This window comes from Bactrocera dorsalis, chromosome 4 (assembly GCF_023373825.1).
Source record: "Bactrocera dorsalis isolate Fly_Bdor chromosome 4, ASM2337382v1, whole genome shotgun sequence".
NCBI classification, from domain to species: Eukaryota; Metazoa; Arthropoda; class Insecta; order Diptera; family Tephritidae; genus Bactrocera; species Bactrocera dorsalis.
In genome coordinates this window covers 3,178,189-3,205,743 of record NC_064306.1, presented here as the reverse complement: position 1 = coordinate 3,205,743, position 27,555 = coordinate 3,178,189, and the positions used below count along the sequence as shown (strand labels likewise).

Below are 27,555 nucleotides of genomic sequence, written 5' to 3'. Positions count from 1 at the left end.
ATTTGCGCAGGCGCAACAACAATTTTGGAATGCATGTCACTTGGCAAGGAGACGTTAGTGAAGCGCTGTTGGAGGCGTATAAGGCGCAAGCTAGCTCCAACGACTCTTAATCGCGTCTCGTTGTACAACTCAGGCACGTACAAGTTTTATGTGATTTTTCTCGCCAGCAGCGTACACGACAAAAGCCGCGAGCGTGCTTATGAGCGCCTTCGGCAGCGCAATCGTGCACACAAGGCTGAGACGAGCTGCGGGCGTGATGTCTGGAGCAGGCGGTTGGAAGTGCTGTGTGCGCGCGTTGACTTGGGGGGCCAAAGTGAGCGCTGTTTGCTGTTCGTTGGCTTGGCGGCTCAGCGTCTTCGGCACATCGTGTGTGCGCTCAGCTCTACAGTCTTTGTAACGACAAGCGCTCGAACAGTCTTCGATTTGCACGCGTCTAACAAACAACGTTCGTCTTTAGTGCGTTTCTACTACGAATTTCTTGAAATATATGCAGCGTCGCGCGTTTACGCAGCTCGTCCGCTATACGCAAGTCTACACAATCCGGTATACCGTTGGCACTTTGCATTGCCCGCCCCTTTAAATTCGAGTTTGCTGCTGCTGCAGTCAAATGTAAATAAAACTTGAATTGTACGGTTGTGCTGCCCGCGCATATAAAATAAAAGCAAAGAAAAACCTTTGAAAGGGTAGAAAATACAAAAAAATAAAACGACAACAACAACAACAAAGTGGAAGTTGAAGTGGTTTAAGTGGTCAGTTGGTTGGCGATTTGTACGTTTTGCGTTAATCGTTTTTCGTTTTTTTTTTCATATTTTTTGGTCGATTCGTGTGTTTGTGTGTGCGTCTCCCTTCTCTTGCATTCGCTGTAAGCCTTGTTTTGTTTTAATTTCTTTCTTTTTGAGTTTAATAAAATTTATTTATTTTTTTTTTTAACACACACATGCACACACACGGATCTCCAAAAATACCAGTCGCGCGCATACAAACATTGGTGTATATGTGCATGTGAACACATGCCGCACACCTTCGGCCGATAATAAAATATTTGATAAATGAGCGAAAATTTTGGCTTTTGGATTACGTTTTTTGGATTTTTGCTTTTGTTTTTGCAGCGCGTTTCGAAACACCTTTGCGTCAAAGCTTTGCATTTGGATTTGGATACGTCGACATACAAGTATTTACAACAACAGCAAAAGGTTATAGAAAAGGTAAGTGGGACACATGAACACATACGCTCTTCGACTCGTGGGCTCTCGGGGGTAATAAAAATTTCACTTTAGAATTTATGATGGTGTTTTTTTTCGAAAGTTCACACAGCTTTGCTACGCCGGTGTTAATGATAGCGAAAGATCAAGGGTTCTTGCGTCGACTTGTGGTGTGAGACTTTGATATCTTTATCTGTAAGGGCGGCGGTTGGGCTTAAATGTGGCTGCGCAACGGTAACTATTAGTCACACTAGCACTATGAGATTGTTGCTTCTCATGGCTATGATATTAAAAAAATTGTCAATATATGTATAACAATAGGTACTGTTGGCTAGTTGGATAAAAATATCGTTTTTCTCTGGCTCCTCTGAAAGACTGAAACGCTTCATTTTTCCTTAAATCCCACACAACACCATAAAATTTATTGCTGAAGTCGGTATTAATAGATTTTAGTTTATTCATAAAGTTCCCACTGCGCTTTTTACGTTTTACTCGACTGATCTCAATAAAAAACTCAAACTAACCAAGCTTTTCGAAATTGCAAGGGAGTAGGACAATAAAAATCGCCATACGACCATATGAACAAGATTGACAAAATTAGAAATCCATAACTGCCCAAACTTGAACCGTACCGATCTCTAGACAGCTAGAACGACCGTCACCCCAAAAAAGGTTGTTCAGAGCGGCATGCGTTTAAATTCCGACAAAAAATATATTTTCAGATATAAATTGTTTAACACCGTCGCTACTCGGCGAACTCAAACTGATAAATGACTTTCCGACACGAAAAAGTTCATTCTAAGAAAAACTTAGCTGGCATAAGAGTCATAAGAAGCCATAGTTTCGATTATTCAGTAGATTTATAAGTTATAAGAGCAGGTCTCTCGTAGGACTTAAATTCCAGGGCTTCCGCTAGCATTCTTCTTCTAATCGATAGCACTAAGTGGCTCTTTATGATGTAGAGTACTAAGTCGAATTCTGTTAGCATAGGTGACGATATTCCATGAATACTATAGGATATATCATGGTAGAAAGTTTTCACACTTTATGGTACGAGTAGATCCTCCGAAAACTATGCGATCGTTTAGCACTTCTGATGGCAGCGATTATACTACAATATGTGGCGAATAGTGCCTCGTATTAGCACGCAAAACCAAGTTATGAAAGTGTCAAAAGAGTGTGTAATACCAATAATTGCCTCATATTCCATCATTGCCGTTTGCAATCGACTTCTCCACCGAAATTCTTTATGGCTATAATCAAAGCCGAACCTTGAACAGACACAACCGCCTGGCAGTTAATCATTTATTTGAATTATTAGCCGTAATTGATTATTATTAGCATTTATAAACAAATCAGACGCTAACAACTTTGTTAGTAAACAATTTAAACCGATATCTTGTGGCTTGGCTTGGCGCGTCGTGTCTGTGGTGTGAGCACAGCGCGTTTCCTGCCAGTCACAGTTCGGATTATTCTATAGCAAAATATATACATATGTACATGGAAACATACAAATATATGCGCTCATTATTTCATTGCTTGTAATTGTAATGTGAGGCCAATTAAATACCAACTGCGGCGCGGCATTAAAAGCAAATAGTATACCCACAAGTGGGTATGTAACTTCCTTCGGAATGAGATCATCCGCGATTTAATAAAAATGATGAGTGCAAGCAAAAGCTTGCGACGTTCTAAGGCAAATATTTCGAATGACGCTGCAATTATGCAATTTCGTAAGCTGCTTGGTGATGCATGAAAAAATATGTATTTTAATGTTATACATAGGTGAACAGTATCTTGGCAGCATATTGGGACTGCTTGAAAATTTGGCACGTTTTGCAATAAAGCTGGATGAGTGGAGTGTACTAGACTCGTCATCTAGAAGTCAAATTTCATACAAATTTCCTTCCACAACTCCAAGTCTCTCTAACTCGCAGTTTTTTTGTGTCAATTTCGGAAGGTTCCATTGCCATCTCCGCCTACAAATCTCCAAAGCTTCAAATTTTTGTAGAAAGTCGAACTTTTTGGAGTTTGGAATTCTGTGCAAAGTGAAACTAAACTCTTCCTCTCTCTACCCAAACAATTTCCGGAATTTGCGCTTGTTCATATTAATATGGCTGACACTGTACTAACGAACATAGAGTGGGTGCAGACAAATATATTCTTCAGATTTAGAATTCCACTAATGAGCGCCTCCAATTGCAACAATTTTAGATATTACTTGTATACATACATACGTATAAATATGTTCAGATATACATAAGTATGTAAATATGTACCATATGTCAGTTGATGCCTTCACATAGCGTCAGCTTCTATTGAACATAAGTATATTATGCTGTCATTTGAATTGGCCTTTGCGAGACACGACTTGGCGTGATTTAGAAATCTACACATAAATACATATGTACATGTACATGTATATGCCTAAACATACAAAGATATGTAAATGTATGCATACTATATGTATAAGCGCGTCTCGGTGAAGCGCGCAATGATTGGACTAGAATTTTTCGTTAAAGGGGGGCAGCAGCAAACAAATGCTGGAGACACACCTCAGAAAAAGTTAAAAAAAAAACTGGAAAGAAGATACGCGTGCTTTGATATGCACAAACGCACACATTTGTACTTAAATATGCGTTTGTGTGTATGTAAATAAATACTTTCGTAAGCATACGAGTTTCTCGGCTGTTTGCATATGCGCATAAGGCGGTTGACAAGGCAAGCGAAAATATTTTTGCTTGTTTTCTATTTTGAATTTTTGCTAAAAAAAAATTAATATTTTTTTATTTTTTAAAATTTTTGAATTTTTTACAAATATTATAATTTTTTTTAGCAGGCAAATAATGCAAATAGCTTTTATTTTATTTTTTTTGTCGTTGCCGCCAACTTTTGAAGTGGTTCATCTTGAAACATAAATGAACCTGTCTGCCAGACACTATTTTATCCACAAAACAAGTTTTAGAAGTCATTTTAATAACATAATATTACTGAGTTTAAGCCTGACTTTCAGTTTGTGTGGCGACACAGGTTTTGCTTTTCTTTGGCATTTATTATTTTATTATTATTAGCTGCGCAACGTGCCGACTGCTTATCTGAATTGCAAATGTTGCAGGTTGAGAATTTTCTAATAGTAGTTTGCGAATGAAGAATGAAGAAATGTAAAAAAGTCAGCTATAAATATAATTGGCTGACTAAACAAAACGTTAGTATGAAAAATTAAACATATTTTTAATTAAAAATATTAAACATATTAAAGTTAAATACATATAGATTATCAATATTTTTTAATATTGTGCAATTAAAAACAAATAGCAAAAATTTTATGAAGAGGAAATTTTTCAAAACCTTTTTTTAAGTTTTTTTTTCAAAACTTTTTTTAAATTATTTTTCAAAAAATTTATTTATTTTTATTTTTTTTTTCAATTAAATTTAATTAACCTAGTCTTCAATATTATGCAATATTGCAATGTGAATTCAATGTCATTATCAATCAATTCAGGTGAACTTTTCATTTCATTTCGAATGTTTATGAAGTACATATATATGTACATACATAAACATTCGAAATGCACCTGAGGCGTCGAACAATAATAGTAAATAATATAAAACATAAAAATAATGAAAAGTGAAGGGTAAAATAAATGAAAATGTTATGGAATTAATGCACTTTAACGGTATTGTAATTATTTCTATTTTGATGAAACAATAATATGAAACAGGTTAATGTTACCTTTATCATTACCAAAGTATGGTTTTTACTTGAAACTCTGTGCGAAACCAGGCACAGCGCCTACGATAGACACTTGGTGTCTCACGGGTACTAGCCAGCTGCCCTGACAGCGTTTCTCTGCCAGAATCCTAGTACTTCAGATCACATAAACACATCATTTGATAACAGACCAACTTAACAGAGTCTCGAGGATACTAGCCAGCCACCCTGGCAGCCTTTCTTATATAGAGGCAGCTGCCAACAGCTCATCATTTCAGTTAACATAAACATATCATTTGATAACAGACCAACTTAACAGAGTCTCGAGGATACTAGCCAGCCGCCCTAGTAGCCTTTCTTATATAGAGGCAGCTGCCAGAAGCCCAGCACTCCCAGAAGCCCAGCATTTCAGTTAACATAAACACATCATTTGATAACAGACCAACTTAACAGAGTCTCACGGGTACTAGCCAGCCGCCCTAGCAGCCTTTCTTATATAGAGCCAGCTGCCAGAAGCCTAGCACTTCAGTTAACATAAACACATCATTTGATAACAGACCAACTTAACAGAGTCTCACGGGTACTAATCAGCCACCCTGACAGCCTTTCTTATATAGAGCCAGCTGCCAGAAGCCCAGCATTTCAGTTAACATAAACACATCATTTGATAACAGACCAACTTAACAGAGTCTCGAGGATACTAGCCAGCCGCCCTAGTAGCCTTTCTTATATAGAGGTAGCTGCCAGAAGCCCAGCACTGCCAGAAGCCTAGCACTTCAGTTAACATAAACATATCATTTGATAACAGATCAACTTAACAGAGTCACACGGGTATTAGTCACCCTCCCTGCCAGCCTTGTTTTTATAGAGCCAGCGACCAGGAGCTCCTTTAATTTCTTTAGAGCAAGCTCCTATGATTTCCAAAACTTATAATATGAAAACAACCATATTTTTTTCTGTGTAGTTCTTCAATAATTTTTCTTTTTATTTTATACATGCTTAATGGCTACATTTTCTCCATTTAACACGAAATTTGCTGGGAATGCAAAATTATAATTTTTCGCCAACAATTTTTGAAATTAAAAACATGAAAATCAATTGACATGCATTCCACTTATTTTGCTTTACACATCTTTTACGACATTTTTACGGTGGAAAGTCGATATAACTGCAACCGTTAGCCGCTGGAGGTGTGCAAAGTGAAACAAAAATAAATAAAACAGCACGCAGCTTCTTCGTCCGCCAGCACTTGACTAATCGCATTTTAAGTGCGGTTGTTGTTGTTGTGAAGTGCAACGGAGCCAAACAAAAGAAACGGCTGAAATTAATATTTTTTAATTGTTTGCGAGTCTAATGCATGTAACTTCATATACATATGTATGTATGTATGTACATATGTATATGTATCTGAACATAGTTGCAAGAGCGAGCCTCCGCGCGCCACTCAACATGAAAATTGTGCCACTTTCGACTCATTACGATTCGATTTCGTTTATTTAACAATTTTTATTTGCGATTTTTTATGAAATTCATTTTTGCGAAAATAAATTAACTGCAACTGTTAAATGCATTTATTTTTTCTTGATCTGAAAATTGCAGTTACCGTTATTTTTACTTTAAATTTCATTATAATGGTAACATCAACACTGTAAATTGTAGCAATCGTGCTCACTTAGGCGCAATTGTGTCTTAACTATGTATAGTTGTCCGTCCGTTGGTCGCATGCCTCGCTTAGTTTTCTATACAAGCGTGCGCCAGCCAGCGCATCTTTCACTTTCTTCTGCACTTATTGTATTGGAAAACACAACCGATTGACTTTCTTTTACAATTCTGTTTTCATTACATTTCTGACTGATACGCGCGCGCACAGAGTAAACGCTTTTCAATTCCATGAAATAAATGTGGCGCGTTGTGGCGCACTAATACAGGGGATGCCAAACTTTGTTTATATGCAATAGTAAAATTTTGTAACAGATAATAAACAAGTGTTTTAACCTCACTTTGTGTTCCTCAAACAATTTCAAGCCAGTAGTGTCTTGGACTCTGTCGATTAATGCAAAAAAAAACATTACGGAGAGTAGTAGATACTCTTTTTAATAGTACCGATGGGCTCTGATGAGGACAGAACTATTTTTCATATATTTTTAGGCTTCCAGGCAAAAACCATGGGGTTGTCAGATCGGATGTTTGGAACAAAAAATTTTTTTTAGTACAAAAATTTTGAAAATAGACGAATAATGCTCAATACATTATTGGGGGCTCTCACATACCAGACTCGTTGATCACGCAGACCAGAGAGGGCGAAAACCGAGAAGAGCTGGATGTTAGAAGCTTTACTTTTATTGAAGGAAAAGTAAAACAGACTAAGGGTTCAAAAAATTCCGATTTGAGGCTTTCGCGTAAAATCAATTGATACACATCTTAGAAGGCGAAAACTGATTTACACGAATACGTATTTGAGTAAGTACTCAAAGAATACAGAAAAGAGCATCCTTCGAAAAGTTATCATTTTGACTACAGGTTATTTCGTCAAAACTCGCTTTACCTTAAAGGAACTAGGAAAAATACTCGTGTCGATACAGATTTTGAGGTATTGTTAAAGCTTCGTTTTCAGCACCCTGTATATTTTTCGAACAATACTTGCGTCAGCTGAGTGTGTGTAACGCCGTAGTGATCGGGCAACGAAAAATCGCGAATGCAGTTGCATACATTTCCACATTACATACTCGTAATATTTCTGGCACTTTTTTTGCTGTGGCTAATATTTGCCGCTGTCTGCGCAATATGTTGACTCAACAAACGCATCGAACGTGAACAGCTGCAGCAACAATGCACACAACCTAAGTTTGCCAATTTTTCGCTGAGTCTATTGCGTTGACATACACGCAAACGTGCAAACAAAACATGCGCTGAATAGACGCAATAAATAACGTTGGCAGAAAAATGCCATAAACTAGAGAAGGCAATTAGATTGATTAGCGAAAAGTTTTGTGTGCTCAGCACTAGCGATACGGCGTAGATCTACGTTTAACAGCAATAAACGTAAATAAAGTGCAACACACATTACCTTTTCGGCGTTGCCCAACACACAAAAGCACACAATGCAAGCCTGACATTGTGACAGTTGTCAGCTGCAAGCGCAATACGAAATGCGAAATAAGAAAATATGTGATTGCAATTACAATTTGTTAACTTTTTTTGACTTCTTCGTCGTTCCATTCATTGGTTTGTCTCGCACATTGTGCGAATGTTTATTGTAATGAAATTGCTTGAAATGCATTACTAGACAACGACAGAATGTAATTGTTGTGTTATTGTCCGTCGCGTGGGTGCCGTGCATTGCATTGGTATCGAGAAGACTTTGCATGGGACAACGCCGGCAATTGCAAGTTGACCCACATTTTTGTCACTTTAAACGCTTCGACTATTAACGGTGGTTATTAGTCTAAGGTATGCGAAAACGTGTGTGGAATAAGAGAAATAAAAAGAAAAAAATTGGAGTTATTTTCAAAACATACATATGTAAATATGGAGCTGTGTCAAGAATATAGAAACAAATTCTGCGATAGAACATCTAAGGTGTACTGTGATCTAAGGCAATGTGTTTCTGAAAGAGTTGCTCACGTCCAATATGAGGTTAAAAAGCCTTTGAAAATCAATAAAGCGAACTTGGTACATAGCATACTACAGCAAAACTCCGGGTCGGGTGGTACCCCAAAGCTTACGAAGGCTGTTCCAGACAATTCCTTTATATATAAAGTGAAAAACATCATGCCAAACCACACGACGTCAAAACTCCCCACTGATTAACCTCGCTATCTATTTGCTTGAATTTTCTGAAATACTTTTTGTTTGGTGCCCCATCGAAGATGGAAGATAGAAAACAGAATTTTTGTAGTATTTTGCTGTTTTACTATAAAAAGATGCAGTTCAAGCAAGCCACAAATTATGTGATTTATACCGAACGTCGTGGAAGGACACTTGAAGCAGATATGTATAATATAAAGTCGTTAGTCGATACAAATCGTCGAATAACAACTCGAGCGATCGCACTGAAGAACTAAATTTGTCTAACGCCACCGTTAGAAGCGATGAAACATCTAGGATATTTTCGAAGCTTGACATATGAGTTCCTCATGTTCTTACAGAATCGAATTTGTAAAATTTAGATTAGAGAACCTTCACCACAAATTCGGGCTTCTAAAATCACTTGGACCAGTGCTTTGCTTGCAAGAGTCAAAAATTTTATGAGTCTGAAAATAATCTCTTGCCCGAGGATGCAAAAGGTATCGGAGAAAAATGGAGAATTATTTACAAAATTTCATAAAATCTTTTGCACAATAAAAAAGGGTTTAAATTGCACTAAAAATGCGATATTACTTAGTAAAAGCCCAATACATATTACTGTGAAAGTTGGACAGTTCGTTCGTTAATGCCGTTGTATGTAACAAACTTCTCTCTAACATTCTTGAGTTCATCGTTAAATTCTCTCAAAGTTGCTTGGATATGTGGTGTCCAATCAGGAAGCAAATGAAAAACTATAAACAGCATTTTTAGTCTAAAACTTATTAAATATACATAGAAATAATATAAGATACTTAATTTTACAACAAAAGTAAAAATTAATTAAAACTTGTTAAATTGATAATTAAATAGTCATAGCATTATAAAGTTTTTATGCTATCATTATGAATTTATGACTAATTAATTACATAACTTCAACAATTGAGGAAACGTAACGCAAAAATGTCAACAAACTGCAAAGACCAAAGAAATGGATATAAGAAAATTACATAAAACTGAAAAGGCAAAGCTATAGCTCAACCGCCTGCAGACAATAAACTAAGCTACATATTTATGAACATAAAATTGTCAACTCTTGAGTGCCCGCCAACAATAGAGCAGACCAATGTGAGGCGAGATTTATAAAATATTCCCAACACAATCATCACAAACGACGCGGCAAGACAATGATCGCATTAAACCGGCACCGACGCGCCGCTTAAATTATATTAAAGTACAAAGGCTGAATATTTGCGCGCATGAAACTGAAATGCCATGCAAAAAATTACAATAATACACGCAGCGCAGAAGAAATCATAATAAAGGGCAATAAAATGCAGACGAAAATTAAAAGTTATGCGCGCGCACACACCAGATAAGGCATAGTGAAAATTACAACGAATAAAATGAACAGTTTACCTCTACGCAGTCGTGTGCTGCCACGCGCGGCATTTGACGCCTTCAGCGACTAGGTGCGACGAGGGTGATTTGTTTTGAATTCTTTCGCGCAAAAATGTCAATTGTTCAAGTTGGCTAATACAGTTATTTACACAAAAAAGTGTTTATGCTTTGAAATAGCTTAATTTGTCTCAAAAACTTAGTTACTCATAATAATAACAAACAGATCTGCTTACTGAGGTACTAGATATATAATAATATAACTCAGATCAAATAAAATAGAGGGCTACCAGACGGTTACAGGCTCCCAGATAAATAGGCTAGGACTTATTCCGAACCAGAAACTCATCCACAATGGTTAATGCATAAATTTGCGGGTACAATGATCTCACGCGCATGCGCATTGCTTTCATGAAATCTAAGCAGGCGCAGCAACATTGTATAAACATATGTATGTACACATAGAAGGTGATGTACGGTACGTAGGCCCGCCGCAGTGACGTGGGTGTCTTGTGAGTGATGGTGGCGCGCTGGCTAAACTTCATTGCGGCAAAAGCGCGTTGCTGAATTCAAACTAATTTGCATTTTAATACGCATATGTTGGCATTGTTGTATTTAGTGCAGCAATTGTTGCATTTTGAACTTGAAAACGTTGCGCGCATAACATTCATGACTTCCTCTCAAAGCGCACAAGCTGCCTCGCCTGCTGCAACATGATTGCACCGGCAAGCGTCATTTTCCTCACCTTGAGTTTGGTGAAAATCGCTTGACGGCTGACAGTTCGCATGCCGGCTATTGCACTCGTAATCCGATAATAAACATAATGAATGCGCGGAGTGTTGCGGTAATGAAAGGAAATGCAAATTGCGGTCGATTGTGCGCATGCAATAGTACGTAGGTGTGCACGGCGCTCATGCGTGTGGCATGAGACAATTGTCGACGTTTACTGTCTGCAATTAAATTGCCGCAAACAAACGTTCAACAAGCTGACGGCTTCATAAATATTATTTGTTAAGTAATAAGCCATTAATTTGCTAGTCAAAGCGCGCGTTTTTCATCTGCGCCGTTGCCTTCATCTCAGCAATTTTTTGCTGTCGTTGTTGCTGTTACCATTTGCTGCGGTTGAGCTTTTTCTTTTTATTTCTGTTACTTTTTTGTTGCGTTCATATTTCCCGTTTAGCTGCTACACACATGCATTTATATATACTATTTGTCTAATGTCATGATCAGCGCGAAATGCGTTCACTGCTCTTGAAAATGTGTACGGTTTTTCAGCAATTTGCGACGTTTGCGCAATCGCACAACCGGAAAGTGACGCCATTTCACTGGATTTTCAGTTCCGTTCAAGTCACTTTTTTCACTCTTTAACTGTGTATCATGTTTAATATTTATAACTAACTTTTTAAACATTTTCTTTACTAGAGTGCATTGACAGTCTGCTTGGCATGTTATGGGGTTCAGGCTGTCGTTTTTTTTCCTAAACTAAAACAATGCTCTGCAGCAGCTAGCGTTTTTTCGCTTGGCTTTCGATGTCGCAATCACACGAAATCAGATTTAAATTGCAAATTTGTCAACAAACGCCAACCTACAATGCATTCGTGCGGTCAATGACGTTTTTTCGCTGAATTATTTTCATTACAATGCGAAATATTTAAGCATTTTCACACCATCTATCGCTTGCTTTTTTTTGCCCACACTTTTGTGGCTAAAAATTTGCCTAAAAGGTTGGCGCGCTTCATTTTGACGGCTTCGCGCTATGCGACAGATGCAAATGAGCTCGCCTGCCTAGGCCTAGCCTTTGTAACATAACCATTTGAGGCGAAATATTTAAATAAAAACAAGCTGAAGATATATATATGCACAAAGTGTTGGCATTGTCTTATATTTAACACATTTTTATGCTGACTTTGACAAAATAGTGAGCTATTGTTCTCGCTTGTTGGTTGTATGAGCTGTGTACTTTATGGTCTTTGTTGCTTTTCACTGTTAATACGATGGTTATGCCGAAAATATGTGCGATAATTGATAGGGAAATGAATTTTTAAGTGGTTTTGATTTAAAATGCTGACATTGTTCGTGGCAAGCTTTGTTATTTGGTTTGCTACATAGTTCACAGCGGACGAATAATACAATGAAATCTGTTATGGGAATTTAACCGTTATAGTTACTTCACTTCAGATGGCGAAAGAGATTTACGTTCTTGAGTTAATTCAGCAATTCAGCACTTGCTAATACTGTTGCTAATACTGTTTTTCAGCTTGCTTATGGATGGTTTCAGCCATAAGGCAAATTAATTGGCTCCTAACAAAATTCTTGATTCTTATCCTGAGATAGTGTGAACTTCGCTTGAACGCTTTTCATTTAGAGTTCACCAGATGATAATAATGAAAACAAAATCAGGTAAAGGTTTATAAAACAGCTAATCGCAAATATTTTAACATTTTTGGAACAGTAACTCTCTATTTTCAACGCTCACTACTCGACTAACAAGCTTATTATGCGGACCGAAAGTCTAATTGATATGACATAAAAATACAAAAACTCGTCCCAAGTACTCTCTAAAGAATTGCTGAGGTCTATGAGTGCTTAAAGCAGTATAAAAATTATATTCCACCGATGTTTCGAGAAATCTATGACACATATGTACATATAATAGATACAAATATTCGATTACTTTTTAAAATTCAAATGAAAACAGTCATAGCTTGAAGCAAACTTAATTGCTCAATAGCAATGGGCTGCAATGCAATCAACAATTTTGAAATTAAAACACGTACAAACAGCAATTTGAAAAAATATATTGTTGTTGTTGTGTTTCCAAGGAAATTTCTCTTTTTCAGGCAAACAAAGCCACTATTTCAAGACGTTTGCATGCAGATAGAGAAACGTGAACTAAAAAATCAAATAATATTAAGTGCAAATACACATAAAAGTATGCATGTCTGTCCATCAGATACATTTTCGTATATTTTTTTTACTGGCAGCTGCCATTTATGCAAATGTTAGGCAATGCGACGTGATCGACACCAAAAAAAGGCTGCGCATTTCGCACAGGTGAAGACTACAAGCACACATCAGTATATACATATGTTACTATACATATACTCAATAAACAGCATTGTATTGGCAATCATTTGATCAGAGGTGCGTATACATACATGTAGATAAGTATATGTATATATGTACATTTGTATACTATGAATACCAAAAAGCATTAAATGCATAGTGGAGTTAGAGGTGTTGTAGCGTCATGGTGCTTTATTTTTGGCTTGATATGCAAAGCAGTTAAAGTATGCGTTCAATGAAAAATTAAAAATATGGTAAATAGTATTTAAACATATACGCATTCATTAAGTGCGCATGCGTAAACATTATGGCGCTAAATACCAGTTGGTATGCGAAATACGCAAGCGCGCATAAACTGATTAGCTATTTTGGCAACAACTGTTAAAAAGTTAACAAAAAACTAATAACATATACGTAACTTAATTTTTTAATGTTTCTCATCACGCATTTAGTTCGACGATTTACAATAAAAAATAATAACATAAAATAAAAAATTAAATAATAATAAAAAATAATTATACTATAAAAAAGTAATTTAATTTTAGAAGGTTTGAGACACATTTCTAAATAACAAAAAATTTAGAAAATTCTAAATTTGCAATTAATTAATATTTCGTTTTTATAGTGAATAAAATATCGTATTATGTTGTTATTGTATATTTTTTCGCACCAGCAGTGGTTTTCGTCAGTATACCGTTAAGCTTGCATAAAATTGAACGTTCACTTCCACCCAAGCCAATGTGCCTTTAAGCCAGTAATTATTTTTCACTCAATTAATTATAGACAAATTAGTTATAAAGCGTTGTAATGATAGGTGAAATACTCGTAGTATGTACGTAAATGTCTGAGATTTGATAAACAAGAGAATAGCAAAATTTGAAAACAACATGCAATTTTTCTTATAATTTTTTACGTTCAGCTTTTTATTTTTTTATAATTTGCTAGACATGCCTTTAAAGAGTTTGGAGTAAAAATAAATTTGTTTTGTATTGGGCGTGTGACAAACAACCATTTATCAAAAAATGCGCGTCAAAAATAAATAATAGTTTTGCAAACAAAATACCAGTATAGCAGATGGTCTTTTTGTCATTTTGTTTTGTTTTTGAAAATAACATTGAAACACTTTGTCGGCATTACAGCTTATTTGCGCAAAAACTTCACTCGATAGATAACTATTCAGTTATTTTAAGTAACAACAAAAGATAAGACGCTATTCAAACAAGTGGCTGCCAATGAGTATGCATAAATGTATTAATTGTTTTGCTTATGATATGCGCACATCTGCCCACACGCAGTTTCCATTACAATGATTGCTTTCCATATAAAGGTAAGCGTTGTTATTAATATTTTTTAGTGTAGTGAAACTTTTAGATATTTACATATATTCTTTTCACAACTGTTATGGCTTTATCAATAAATCCGAGCAAATTACTTGTTGTTGCAGAACTTCAGAAGCTTTTGCTATTCTCTTTTGCTCTTTACTTTTTTCATAGCGGTATTTATTAATATTTGAAATAAAATATTTAAAAGCATTTAGACACGTTTATATATGGCTTATTTATTGCCTATATAATCTGCCTAATATGTATTGTAATTTACTATTATTTTGTATGTCAGCGTTGATGAACTCATCCTGCTTGAAAATCTTTATTTGTATAATTTGTTTATAAGCTTTGCGAATTGTTGGCTTAACACAATTTCTTTCTTTGTGGCTTATTTGTTTTGAAATTTATATTTATTTATGTCATCCACACCTACTCTCGTATTTAAATGGCTTTATGGTCGCCTTATGGACACTTGTTGCTGGGAACTGCATCAAGTTGGCTTATAAGCACAGCTAAGTGGCACTTCACACAACTCAAAAGCTTACATTTGCTTAAAAATAACATTTGTTTGAGTTTTTAATAAGTAACAGAGACTAATTCAACGAATAGAAGAAAGTATGCAGCAAAATTTGTAACTGACGGCGGTGGCCATTTCGCCACCAACAAATATTTAGATTATTTCATAAAAACAATTAAAGAGATATGAAAACTTACCGAATCAAGTGTGATTGATGTATAATCTCTCTAAAGTTAGTAATGGATGTAGTTGTCGTAAATCTATGCACTCAAAGGTAGCTGTAATAATGGTAACTTGAACGTGCATGCAAGCGAACCTGCAGATTCGCGTTGATGTTTTTTTCGTTTGTTTACGTTGATGCTATTTCAAGCATATACAATAACACTTATCACTTCACATAAATATTTATTAATAATTTAACACTTTTACCTTGGTAAAACACAATTTATTTAACAAAATTCACAGCATCTGAAGTTTTCACATTTACATTTTCGTTAAAAGCGCGTATAACAGGACATGGAAGCTGTTTGACAGACAGCACTATGGCGGAGATTTTGCAGGGTTGCTTTTACATTTTTGAATAAAGTTTATAAAATTAAAACAAAATTTCAATTAAAAATTGCATAATTTCCCACTCATATTTTAAAGTATACGAATAACATTTTGAAATAAATAACATTTATAGGAAAAACATTGGTAATATGAAAATTTTTGGACATATCACAATAGTTGCAGTTCTATTGTGATTTTAACACCAGCAGTATTTTTTATGTAAGTCCAATGACAAAAACTTTTAACAAACTAGCAAAATTCGTTTATATTCTGTAATATTCCCACACAAATCTCTGTAAACTTGCAAACACTATTAAAATGCAATTTAAAAATATAAATGCACTTAATTGCTGGTGTTGCCACACACTTTGCATTCTTACATACACATATGAGAGCGAGTAAGCAGCAAGAACGAGCGTAAAAAGAAACGGAATTGGCAAGTGGGAAACAGCTGTTTGTCAAATTACATTGTGAACAGTTCCGCCGCAATTTCCCGCTTCCGCACAATATTCATAGTAATTGCCGCTTATTTTCTCGTTGTACGTATTTTCGCTTAGTGTGTGGATTTTTCGCAGTTTAATTGCTTTTAATATGGTTTTGCAATATTCTTAAGCAAATTGCAGCGTTTATTGAATATTCTCACGCAAGAAACAATTGCAATTTAATTGCATACGTTGTAATAGACCTACTGGCAAAGGAGAGTCACAAAGGAAAAAGGTTGGAAAAAACATAAAGCACTCACAAATTCAAAACCGGATTGCTAATTAGTGAATGGTGATTGGCAAATCGCAAAAAGGCAGCGCATTTGGGGCCAAATTAGCAAATGCATGCAAACAACATTAACAAAACACCAACAGTAAGTAAAACATTTTGACGAAAACTGCAAGCAGCGCAAAATAATAATATTTTAAATTAGCACCGAATGCCACCGCCCAGCGCAATTTGCCGCGTCGTATATGCATAATCGTTAAACTTGGTTATCTAGCGCATAATAAACCGCTAGTGGACCTGACCAACGAAAATGTTGGCGTTTGTGGTTGTTTACCCGCATGACCGACGCTCAGCGTTAAGCAATACACGCTCGCTCTATAAGTGTACGTATATCTTATGCAGAGCGCAGTGGGCAAGGGACGCTCATGTAATACATACATATATGTATGTAGATATGTGTGCATGTTGAGGCAAAGGCAAATCAAGCGTTGCGGTCTAATTTGTAAAAGCGTAAAAGTGAAATTTCAAAGGCGGTTTGTGGTTGCAACGGCGCATGCTTCGGCGGCTAATTTGCGAAATATGGTTGCGCTCTAATTTGTTTACATTTTTTATGGCATATTTTAATTTTTTACCTGGCATTAGCTGAGCGCTTATCACGCGCAAGTGTTGCATGTCAAAGGAAAAACGATTTTCACCAGCATGCAAGCGCTGTAAATCGCCATTGGAGTGTACGTTAAATATTTATATTTTATTGACATGTTTAAGAGTAAATGTCTGCGTTAACTGTTCATTACACGCATAGCTGTTCATTTTTGCCGCGTGATGTAGTTCGAAAAACATTTTTGCGTGAAAGCAAGTCATTAATAGATGCTCAGCGGGTTGCAAATGTTGTTGCCATTTGAAAACCACTCAAGAGCAATACCAGTTGTATGGCTGCAGTGTTTTTCACAAAATATTACGTAAATATCCACTAATTTGATGCATTTTTAATGATTTTTGTGACACTTGCAGCTTTTTTCAAATTTCCGCTAGTTTTGGCAATTCCCAACGCGTTGCATTGTTGAGCAAAATCCGCAAACTGCAAGATCTTGATAGTCTTTGGCGTTACACAGCCGCTAACAAGCTGCTATAGACATCAAGCAATTTTTTACCACAATAAGTTTTGGTTGCTGCACTTGTGCGCCTGCGCTGTGTTAAATGTTTACATTTCACTTGCTTTTATGGCAGGTGCACGCGCTTCGCGCCGCTGCAGTGGTTGCATTGTGAGCGGAAATGCGCAAATGCGCGCTCAACTGCGGCCAAATTGACCGTTATGGTTGTAGCCTGCTGCATAATAATTATGGTGTGGTGCACAGCTTTAAATAGCAACCCGCCGTTTCGGAGCGTTTGTTTTTACGGCGCGCGGTTGTTTCTGGGTTACGTATACGCACTGCGCTGCGGCATTTAGTGAGTAAAGAGTGAAAGGTGCATGTGTTACGCAATTGTTTGTGCTAAATATTTTTCCAAAAAAATTTTGTATTTATATTAATATGAATATTTTTTTATTCAAGCAACCAACTCAACGCAGTGCGAAAGGTTTTACTGCAATAAATTCTTCTTCACTCGTGCCACATCTGCGCGTTCGCCACACCACACGCGTGCAGTTTTACTTAATCCCAACGACCCAATAACATAATTCTGCGCATAAAAGTCACAGCAACGGAAAGCGCGTACGTTGCGTTGCCAATTTCATTCACATACATACAGAGCGCGTTAGATGCAGCTTTACACTTTGAAATCAGCTTTTCCATGCGCAAAGACCAATGTACATCCGCATTATTTCTAGGATGCGTTCAAGCAGCAGCGCAACTTTTTGCAGTCACTCAACTGCAAGTGCCACTAAGACCGTCAGTGTCAAGCTGCAATGTTGCAAAGTTGTCGTTGAGTTGTTTGTAGGTGTGTCTGTGTGCGGCTGGCTAACCTCCAAGACATTGTTGCCATATAATTTCTATGCGCACGAAGCGCGTACTTTCTACACAATTTTTTGTTTGTGATTTTCTTGCATTCGCATAAAGAATGTGGTTAGTACGCACTGAGCTGTGTAATTGGCAATGCAATATAAAATTGCAGTCGATTGAAATTTACGCACGTACCAGCGAAGATCACAAGAAGTGCTTGAGAGTGCTTAATATGTATGTATATATGTATGTATGTATGTTAGTAATCACATGCTTGACTTTATAAGCGCTTAAACCGGCACTGGGTTATGTAGTGGTACCTAAATAGCATAACAAACGTGTGATATTTAGAGCGTCCAAGTGACCCAAATGCGGTTGCCGTAAAGAATACAAGGTGGAAAAGAATGTCACTGACAGTTGATATAAGTAAACAAGACAGTAGTATGTGCTTTTATAGCTTACAAGTGCGGTTAAAAGTAAAAAAAGAAATTAGCTGCATATGCTTACAGCATTACCGTAATCCGCAAGCAACAACAACAACAAAATTAGCAGTTACAATTAATAACTTATTATTTTGAAACAATTAATTAATTTTAAGCAAGCAGTCTTCCGAACGCATCCTAATCACCTCATTAGTTATCGACTTTCGATGCCATTGCCATCTATCATCACTTTCATTATTATTAATAATTTATATTATATTTTCGTGCTTTGCGCTCATTAAATTGTCGCCCGCAGGCACGTGATTTTTGTTATATTTAAGCTCTGGATTCGTTTTTGAAAATTATAATAAATAGCTGCAACCAATTGAAGCCAGACATGCAATTAGCTGCCATGTGACCGTTGAACCGCGTCACTTTTTGAATACAAAAGCTGCTGCTGAGTTAGGCTTTCCAACTATTTTAGTTTTTTTATAGAAAATTTATTTAGTTGGTAATTTTTTGAGCAAAATCTTCAAATATTTGGACAAATTGTGCAATTGGCAAAAGCTTTGCAGCCTCGATTTAATTATTGCCATTCTCTTTGCTATTTTGGTATTGCTCTAAGCACCTGTTAGCACCAAAAAAGCCTTGAAATACACTGCGCGAGTATTTCAAATATGTCGATTTACTTTTAAAGCAAAATTTTGCGCAATAATGCTTTTCATTCAAGTTAATTTTTATTTATGTTTTTTTTTCTTTATAAACTACGATTTTTTTTGAAAATGTTCTATTGAACTCGGACAACTTTAGTGGCAGCTCAATTAAATGAGTTAATATTGTAGCGCTGCTGTTGATTTAATTAATACCAAATTCGTATGCCAACAAAAAATATGTCAATTAAGAAATTATGTTGCAATATATTTCGCTCAGGTGACTTTGGTGACAATTTTATATACGGCTTGATTGGTGTGCGCTGTCGCTATAAAAGTTAATTGCTTGTTTTCAGTTTTTAATGATTTTTTTTTTTAGTTTTATTATTTATATTTATCTTTTTTTTAATTTTTAAATTTTTTCTTTAGTTTTCTAATTTCTTTTTCATTTTTTATTTTTATTTTTTGCTTTGTCTTTTTGTGCCTACTATTATTTTTGTTGTGCATTTGATTTATTTCTTTTGCTGCACTTCCTTTTGTAAATTTAATTATTTATTTCGTTTCTTTCGCTAATTAAAAGCTGTGGTGAGCTTGGCTGTGGCTATACTTTATTTTTTATTTATATATTTTTCGTTGATTTTTCAATTAACAATCAATCTCTTTTCTTCTTTTTTTCTCTATTTTTTATTTCTTTATTTATTTTTTCAACTGTATACTTGCTATTATGCACTTAGTGATTTTTCGCATTAATTTTATTGTGCCTGTTTTTTAATTAGTGGCTTTTGGCTTGTCTTTATGAGCTACTGCGCGCCGCCAAACTGAAGTTGTTGTTTTAATTATATAAATTGTGAAATTGTTTGTTAATTTACAGTATTTACATAATATATGATGATATATAAAGCAATGTTAAATATACTACCATATAAAAGTGAATTTTTTTTTGCGAATATTTTTTTATTTTTTTGTATATTTATTTTCATAAATACATATTGTTTTTATAACAAATGTCTTTCAATATTTATTTTTTACATATAATACTTGTTTATTCTAGTTTAATTCAACATAAATATTTCGCATGAAAATATCAACATTAAATACTTATTAACTACATTTTTATTGCAACCACTTGACCGACTTTTAGAAAATCATAGCGCTGATGGCATGCTTCTACAAGTAGTACGCACAAACAACAGCAACAAATTTATTTTTATAAATATTTCGCATCGCACATTGAAACGTCCTCACCATTACCTATTATTCATTCATAAATTACGCTTTCAATTAAAAAATATAAAAAAAAGAATCTGCTGTTTGACTATGAGCGCGCGCCGCGGCTGAGGTTATTAGATTTATTACGCGTTCAACTGTTGATTATTTGTAAACGTGTTCTATGTTTACCTCTCTTATTTTATATTTTTTGCTTCGTCATTTTCAGCGCCAACGAATTTGCGATACAACTGGCCCAGCAAGCGTTGGGGGCTAAGTTCAATGCGTTCAGCACAAAAGTATGACACTTATAGTAATTCACCTGTCATAAAAGTAATTTCGAAAATAGCTTAATTTGTTTTGTCTTAATTTTTATTTTTTTTCTAGAGTTTTACTTGTTTATTTTTGAATTAGTAAGCGCTCGTTAAGCCTTTCACTTATTCTGCTTTCTGTGTGTTTCAGTTGCTACTCAAGCACGCAAGGCGGCGATCGTAACGTGCGATAGCGGATTTAATCCATATGCTGTGATCATATGAAAGCAGTAAATTGCTTAGCGTGTAGAAAATTTTGAAAATACATTAAAATCTATATTTGTATATTTGCTTATATATATGCGAAGGTATAACATTTTTTTTGTATTGTACTCAATTTGCTGGAATGCCGATTTGCTATGCAGAAAAAGTTTTTTTAAGCAACGAATTATTTTTATTTTTATTCGTATTATTAATTTCTTTCTTTTGTATAGAAATTTGCAAAAAATATTTTATAAAGCTTCTACATTAAAATTCTTGCTTGATTTACACCAGACATCAATGAAAAGTGACATACAGCATACATTAAGTAAACAAACATTGACAACACTGTTTGTTTATTTGTCAAATAAATTGCTGCATTTAAATAAGCCAATACAAAATATATTATGAGCCTCCTTTTGTTAATTTTAACAACTTTGTTGTTTGTTGTGCAACTTTTGCTCATTATTTTCTACAAAAAACCACAAAAATAATTAAATTTAATGATACAACCGGCCTGATGTTCGAATTTAACCATGACTTCACATGATACGCGTTTGTAAGCTTAAATTATTGCATTAAATTTAACTAAAATCTTGCAACGCAAAAACAAAAACAAATAAATTAAATTAAGTCCACCACTATTATGCAAACAATTCAATTAAAATCCAAATATACTAAATCGAAACACTTCAAAGCACATTGTGGCAAAAGGCCCACTTGAAGGTCCCAACTCGTCCATCCATTGCATGCTACAGTTGCTTGAGGTCGTAGCTGCATCAACCAGCGCATTGCACCACTTGTGGCCGGCGATGTGTGACACGTTTTGTCTGCATGCGGTCAGTATTTACCTGCGGTGGCGGCAGGCAGGCGTCAAGGGTCCAGCGCTTGTGCAATACATTCTTTTTCATTTCTCGCCTATGTTTTTATGTGTTTTATGATTTGTTGCAAAAACAAAGTAGCTGAATTAATTGCCTGCGCAGCTTTTTCATTTTAGCTTTCTACCGCGACGCTGACGTGCGTCATGTGTGTGTGTGTTTGTGCAGCGCCTTTCACCATGCGCTTTCGGTGGAGTGTTGCAACTGTAGCGCCTCTGTTTTTATGACTTTTTCACTTGCGAAACCGCAAGCGTTTACAATGTAGTAATAGCCAGCTGCAGAGATCTAACGGTAATTGTTGCAATTTCGTTTGGTTTTCTAAACGTAGTATGTTTTCCGCTGGCATGCAGAGGCGTTAAAACGCTTTCGCTTGCATCTCTATGTTTTGCTTCGATTATTTCTTTGCAGTCGGTTCATCTAATCGCGTAATTCCACACATTTTTACTTTGCATTTATCTGCGGCAATCCGCCCTACGCCCAACCACTCATTTGGCATTTGATATGCAAAACACGTCTCTTAAGTGCATTAATGGGTCTATTTGCCGAGCTGGTGGTCAGCGTTAGTCTGTTCTGACAATTTGCCTGTCGCATGCCGTTTGGCCGTTTGGCCGTTGGAATTTTAATGAGTTTTGCCATAATTGTTTGTAACATTAATTTTTATTATTTATACGGCAATGTTTACCTTAGCAAAGAAGGTTTATGTATGTGTGTGTGTAAGTATACAGTAATACGTAGTTACGGCTAAAAATACCCGTAGTTATGGCGAATGTAGGAAATGAAGAGGCGGAAGCATCATATTTATGTATGGTTGTACTGCAAACCTGTTTAAATGTATGGCGACGTTGTATAAGGACAGGAACACAGTGGAAAAGGAGAAATGGCCTGAATTATTTTTTAAGACTTCCGATTACACAAGAGAATTAAAAAAATGGAATGAAGTAATGAAATATAATAAAAGATGAATGGGAATAAAATGAAATAGAACAATAAATAAATTAATAAAATAAAAAAAGAAATAAAAAATAATAATCGAAAATATAATAAAAAATAATATAATATAATTATGTGTATCTGGAAAATAATTTTATTCTATTTTGTGACAAGGCTGTTGCTTAACATAGACCTGTGACCTTCTAAACCCTTTTGTGGCGGGCGTTAATAAAATCTAAAGCCTGCCGCGCAAGTTTTATCAATGCTCAATATTTAAGACGTGCTTAGTGTAACAATTAATTGCTAAATCGTAGCTGAGTGGATTGTCTATTATTTTATAAACCCTTATACACAAGCAAGCAATTATTCATTTTTTTTATATTTTTAATTATTTTATATATTGTGTGCAATTTCTTCAAGTTTTATACAATTAAGTTCTATTTTGTTAATTATTTCATGTTTTTCCTTGTATCTCCCCTCTCCGCGCAGCAATGACATAATGGAACCGATGACCGCATTGGTTTTGGCCTTCCAACTGTTGGCACTATTCTCCATCGCCGGCGCGCTGCTCATCTATCTGATATGCAAGGTACGCGACGACACTGCCGAGGTGGCCGAGTCCCAACCGGGCACAGTGCTCGTGACCAGCGCTGACACCGCGCTCGGCCTACAGCTTTGCACGCATCTGGCCAACAAGGGCTGTCGCGTATTCGCCGGCATGCGCGATGCGCAAGACTCATTGCCCGCCAAACTGCTCAATGGTTGGCTGAAGATGCGCGAGTATAACGAGGAGCCAGTGCGCGGCGCCATCATACCCATGCAGCTGGATGTGACGCGCGAAGATGTGCTGCGCGAAACCACCAGCGCGATGGGCGCGCACATGAACGCGGGCGAGCGCGGCATAGCGGCGGTGATCAATACGAGCGGCAGCCTCTTTCGCGGACGCGTCGAAGTGCAGGAGGCGCAACAATGGGAGCATATGCTGAAAACGAATATATTGGGCTCGTTGCGCGTGGCCAAAGCGTTTGTGGGCTTCTTGCGCCCGACTAGGGGGCGACTCATCTATTTGGGCGCCGGCGCCGGTCAGGGTAGCAGTGACGGTTTGGTGGCATTCAATGCATCGCGCGCCGCTGTGGAGAAGTGTGTGGACGAGCTGCGCAAAGAGTTGCAACCGTATGGTGTGAGAGTGGTAGCGCTGGACACAACCGGCTTAACAGCAGAGGCGCTGTACAAGGCGCCGGTGCCGCACAGTAAGTACTAATGGCGCTTGATGTTTTTAATGCAAGTAACGGTTTTTTTTTATATTAATAGCCGACACGGAGAGTGAGGGCGCGCCGACACAGTATACAGCGGATGTGCTGAGCGCGAATGCCTTGCAGGTGATTGAGCGCGCCTTGTGGGATGTGGTGCCGCTGGAACGCTACCAACTGGTGCAAAATAGTAAATTGAATTTCATGTTGCCATGTCGTTCATCCTTGCGTATGACGAAATTGGGTGCAGGTGCCAGCCGCGGCGTGCAGCGGGTTTGAGGGACGAGGCACAAAATAAACAACGGTTGTTACGTGAGCTGAAAGCACAATGCGGGAAGCATGAAGGAAAGATATGCCAGCGCGTATTGGATAACAATATTTGGGGACACTCCAAACATTTGTTTTGAACAAATATACAATTTTATATAATTTTTCGATTTAAGAAAATGCAAAGTTTACATGGAAACTGCGGTAAAATTTTTTTCAACAAAAAATATTGCACAAAATTTTACACTTTTTTTCAGAGTTGAATGAAAAACCAATTAACAGCTAGTTATTCTCAAATTAGTAAGAATAATTTGAGGTTATGTTGGTTGTACGTGAGAAATTTACAAAACGATGTACGCTAGGTCTACCATAGCACTTCCCATGTAAACTGTCGTTTTATATTTTTATTAATATATAATATACATATATATAGTTATACATACGTATGTAAAGTGCAACTTTGCTTTGTAAATAATGAAACTTATAATTATATATTTTGCTGCATATTTTATTTTATTATTATTTGTTACTAAAAAATAAAATCGGCTGCCAAAATTACTAACTTTTATATAACTGCTTTCGCAAGGCAATACTTCTTAAAACATAACTTTTTGTGGAATAAAAATTTCAAATTCGATAAGGCCAATGCAGACCATGCCATGTAGGAACTCGTAATGTAAAGAAGTTTATTCGTATTTCGAGATGAAATCGTAGCGCAATACCGAAGCGCGATACACATCGCCCGCCACGGCGTTTGGCTTACTCGCTGTGCGTCCGGGCAAATGCACGAGCACATCAGCGCCGACAATGCTCTGCAGTCGGCTGCTCATCTGCAAATAAAAGTCATCAACGGCACTCAGAACAATGCAAAGGCGCCCAATATTTACCTGACTACCGTTGACCGTGGCGTATAAGCGACCATTCCTGCTAGTTACGGCGGCGCGCACATATTCCGGGCGCGGATCAAGCGCTATGCTATCATTCTGCAACTACAAACAAAATAGTGTAGAAAAACAACAAAAAATATGTATACATATACATAAATTTGATTAGCCAAAACAAAAGCTAGGCAAATACAACACTTGCAATAAAAGACGCAATTAGTAAATTATTCGGCAGGTTGATAACGCGTACTTGAGATATTGATTTGCTTTTAGTTATACGTTAACAAATACGTAATACTTGCTATCGCTTACAGTTATTGGTAGCGAGGCCAATTCGCACTTATCACGCTGCCAGCCGGCAAACCAGCGTATGGCCGGCAATACAAACAAATGAAACGTGACGAATGCGGAAACCGGATTGCCTGGCAGCCCGAAGAAGTAATTCTCATTTTTGGAAGCGAAGGTCATTGGCTTTCTAAAATAACAAGAAAGCTTAAAAAACATATTTAGTGAGGTTAAGTCAGTACTAACCCCGGTTTCATGTTGACGCGTCCGAAATTGATGGTAAAACCCAAACTTTGCAGCGCCGGCTTGATGTAGTCCTTATCGCCCATGGAAACGCCACCGCTGCAGATGATGAAGTCTACGTTTTTGTATAACTCTGCAATTTTGCCTTTAACAGCTTCCAAGCTGAAAGCAGTAAACTTTTTGTATCAGTTTCACCACAAAATTGTTGGCGTGCAATGTGCTTACTCATCGCTAAGCACCAGTTTGTGTGCGCATTCGAAACCGAAATATTGTAACAGCTCCGCCAGCATAGTCGTGTTTGAATCGTAAATTTTGCCCATCTCCTCGGCTTGTTCGGGCGCTAACAGTTCACTGCCAGTGGAGATTATGCCAATTTTCGGTTTGCGCACACCGCCCAAGTTCCTGCCCACCGATGAGAGTACCGATTTAATAACTACTTCTGAGTGATCAACTGAGGGGAACAGTTTGCTGCCTTTGCGTAGATCTGAGCCAACGGGGCTGTAAGTAAAAGCGTTTTTATAAGCCGAAAGTAAGCTGGAATTTGCTAATTTACCGTATATCGAGATTTGCTTTTGGTTCTATCAAAATTTCCACTAAATCCTCTTCGCCAGTCTTCTTCCGCTTCAGCAATTTTGTGTCCTCCACTTGCACAACACAATCGGCGTAATGTGGCACTGGCGCGCCTGTGTTGATTTTGTAGCATTCATCCTCCTCTAAATCGTGCACTATTATCTGCAGTAAGACCGTGTTTTAAAAGCACAACATACCTAAAAATGGTATATATAAAAGCGTACCTCATCCCCGGCTGCTATGTAGCCCAGCACTTTTTTCGTGCCAGAGAAGCCTGTAGACTTCATAGCATAGCCATCCTTGATGGATGCACGAAAGGGTGGTATATCCACTGGTGACAAAAATTCATTGAGCAGCTGGGCGACTGCGCGTTGTTGTTGCACTGTTTGAAATATTATCTCTAGCGCTTGCACTACCGGTATCATTGCAAAGGGTGAATTTCTATCGCTATCATCACCTTTACCAGTTTTATGTGGACAGATGTGTCCGCTTGGTGGCGCAATACCATTACTCCCCTGCAATTCGGCATGTACTCGTCGCACAAGCGGCAACTCGTTGCCAATTAATTGCAAAGCATGCGGCAATAGTTCACGCACCACTTCGAAGCATTCCGTTACTGCTTTTTCACTGCCCGGGAAGTTAAGTATCAATGTGCTGCCCGCAATACCACAAACACCACGCGTTAATGCGGCAAAATGCGTTTTTTGCAGTGACGCTTGCGCAATATATTGTGCTAGTTGTGGACACTCTTTGTCCAGCAAAATTTTTGTTGCTTCTGGTGTGACGTCACGTGGCGCAAAGCCGGTGCCCCCCGTGGTAATAATTGCACTCACACTCGGTGACTTCTGCGCAATGAGTTCACGAAGTTTATTGCTGATTTGTTCACGTTCGTCAGGTAATATTGCTGTGATGATGTGCGCATTTTGAAAGGCATCGCATATGAGCTTAACCAAACGTGGGCCACTGCGATCCTGCCCTGCGTCTTGACTACAGGTGTCGCTAACTGTGAAGAAATTAATTTATTTAACAAAGTTAAACTCGAATTCATACCAGGAGACTCACTCGTTAAAACAGCGAAAACAATTTCATCAGCCATCTTCACGCTTTGACGATTGCTGCTTTAATGCTTACCCAGATAGTAGAGCAACTTGAACAATTTAAGCAAATAGGAAAAATAAAAAACAAAAATAACACGAAAATAAAATATTAAAAATAAAGAACAGCGATAAAAAAGTCAAAGATAACGAAATGACAG

The 27,555-nt window shown here is 37.0% G+C and overlaps 2 protein-coding genes across 3 annotated transcripts; one reads left to right on the top strand and one right to left on the bottom strand.

Moving 5' to 3' along the window:
- Positions 1-379: 379 nt before the first annotated feature.
- LOC105231959 (estradiol 17-beta-dehydrogenase 2) lies at positions 380-24,876 on the top strand. Of its 2 annotated transcripts, none has more exons than XM_011213484.3 (4): positions 380-749; positions 1,110-1,205; positions 23,291-24,051; positions 24,113-24,876. In XM_011213484.3, the coding sequence occupies exons 3-4, from the start codon at positions 23,301-23,303 to the stop codon at positions 24,328-24,330; spliced, it is 969 nt and encodes a 322-aa protein (XP_011211786.2). In that variant the 5' UTR covers positions 380-749; positions 1,110-1,205; positions 23,291-23,300; the 3' UTR covers positions 24,331-24,876. The 2 variants fall into 2 exon arrangements, with proteins under 2 accessions (XP_011211786.2, XP_011211788.2); XM_011213486.4 differs by having other exon boundaries at positions 380-768.
- Positions 24,806-27,555, bottom strand: LOC105231958 (molybdenum cofactor synthesis protein cinnamon). Its single transcript, XM_011213483.4, has 8 exons — positions 27,363-27,555; positions 26,525-27,303; positions 26,284-26,462; positions 25,956-26,228; positions 25,734-25,892; positions 25,515-25,677; positions 25,206-25,307; positions 24,806-25,148 (listed from the first exon to the last, which is right to left on the bottom strand). The coding sequence occupies exons 1-8, from the start codon at positions 27,394-27,396 to the stop codon at positions 25,005-25,007; spliced, it is 1,833 nt and encodes a 610-aa protein (XP_011211785.2). The 5' UTR covers positions 27,397-27,555; the 3' UTR covers positions 24,806-25,004.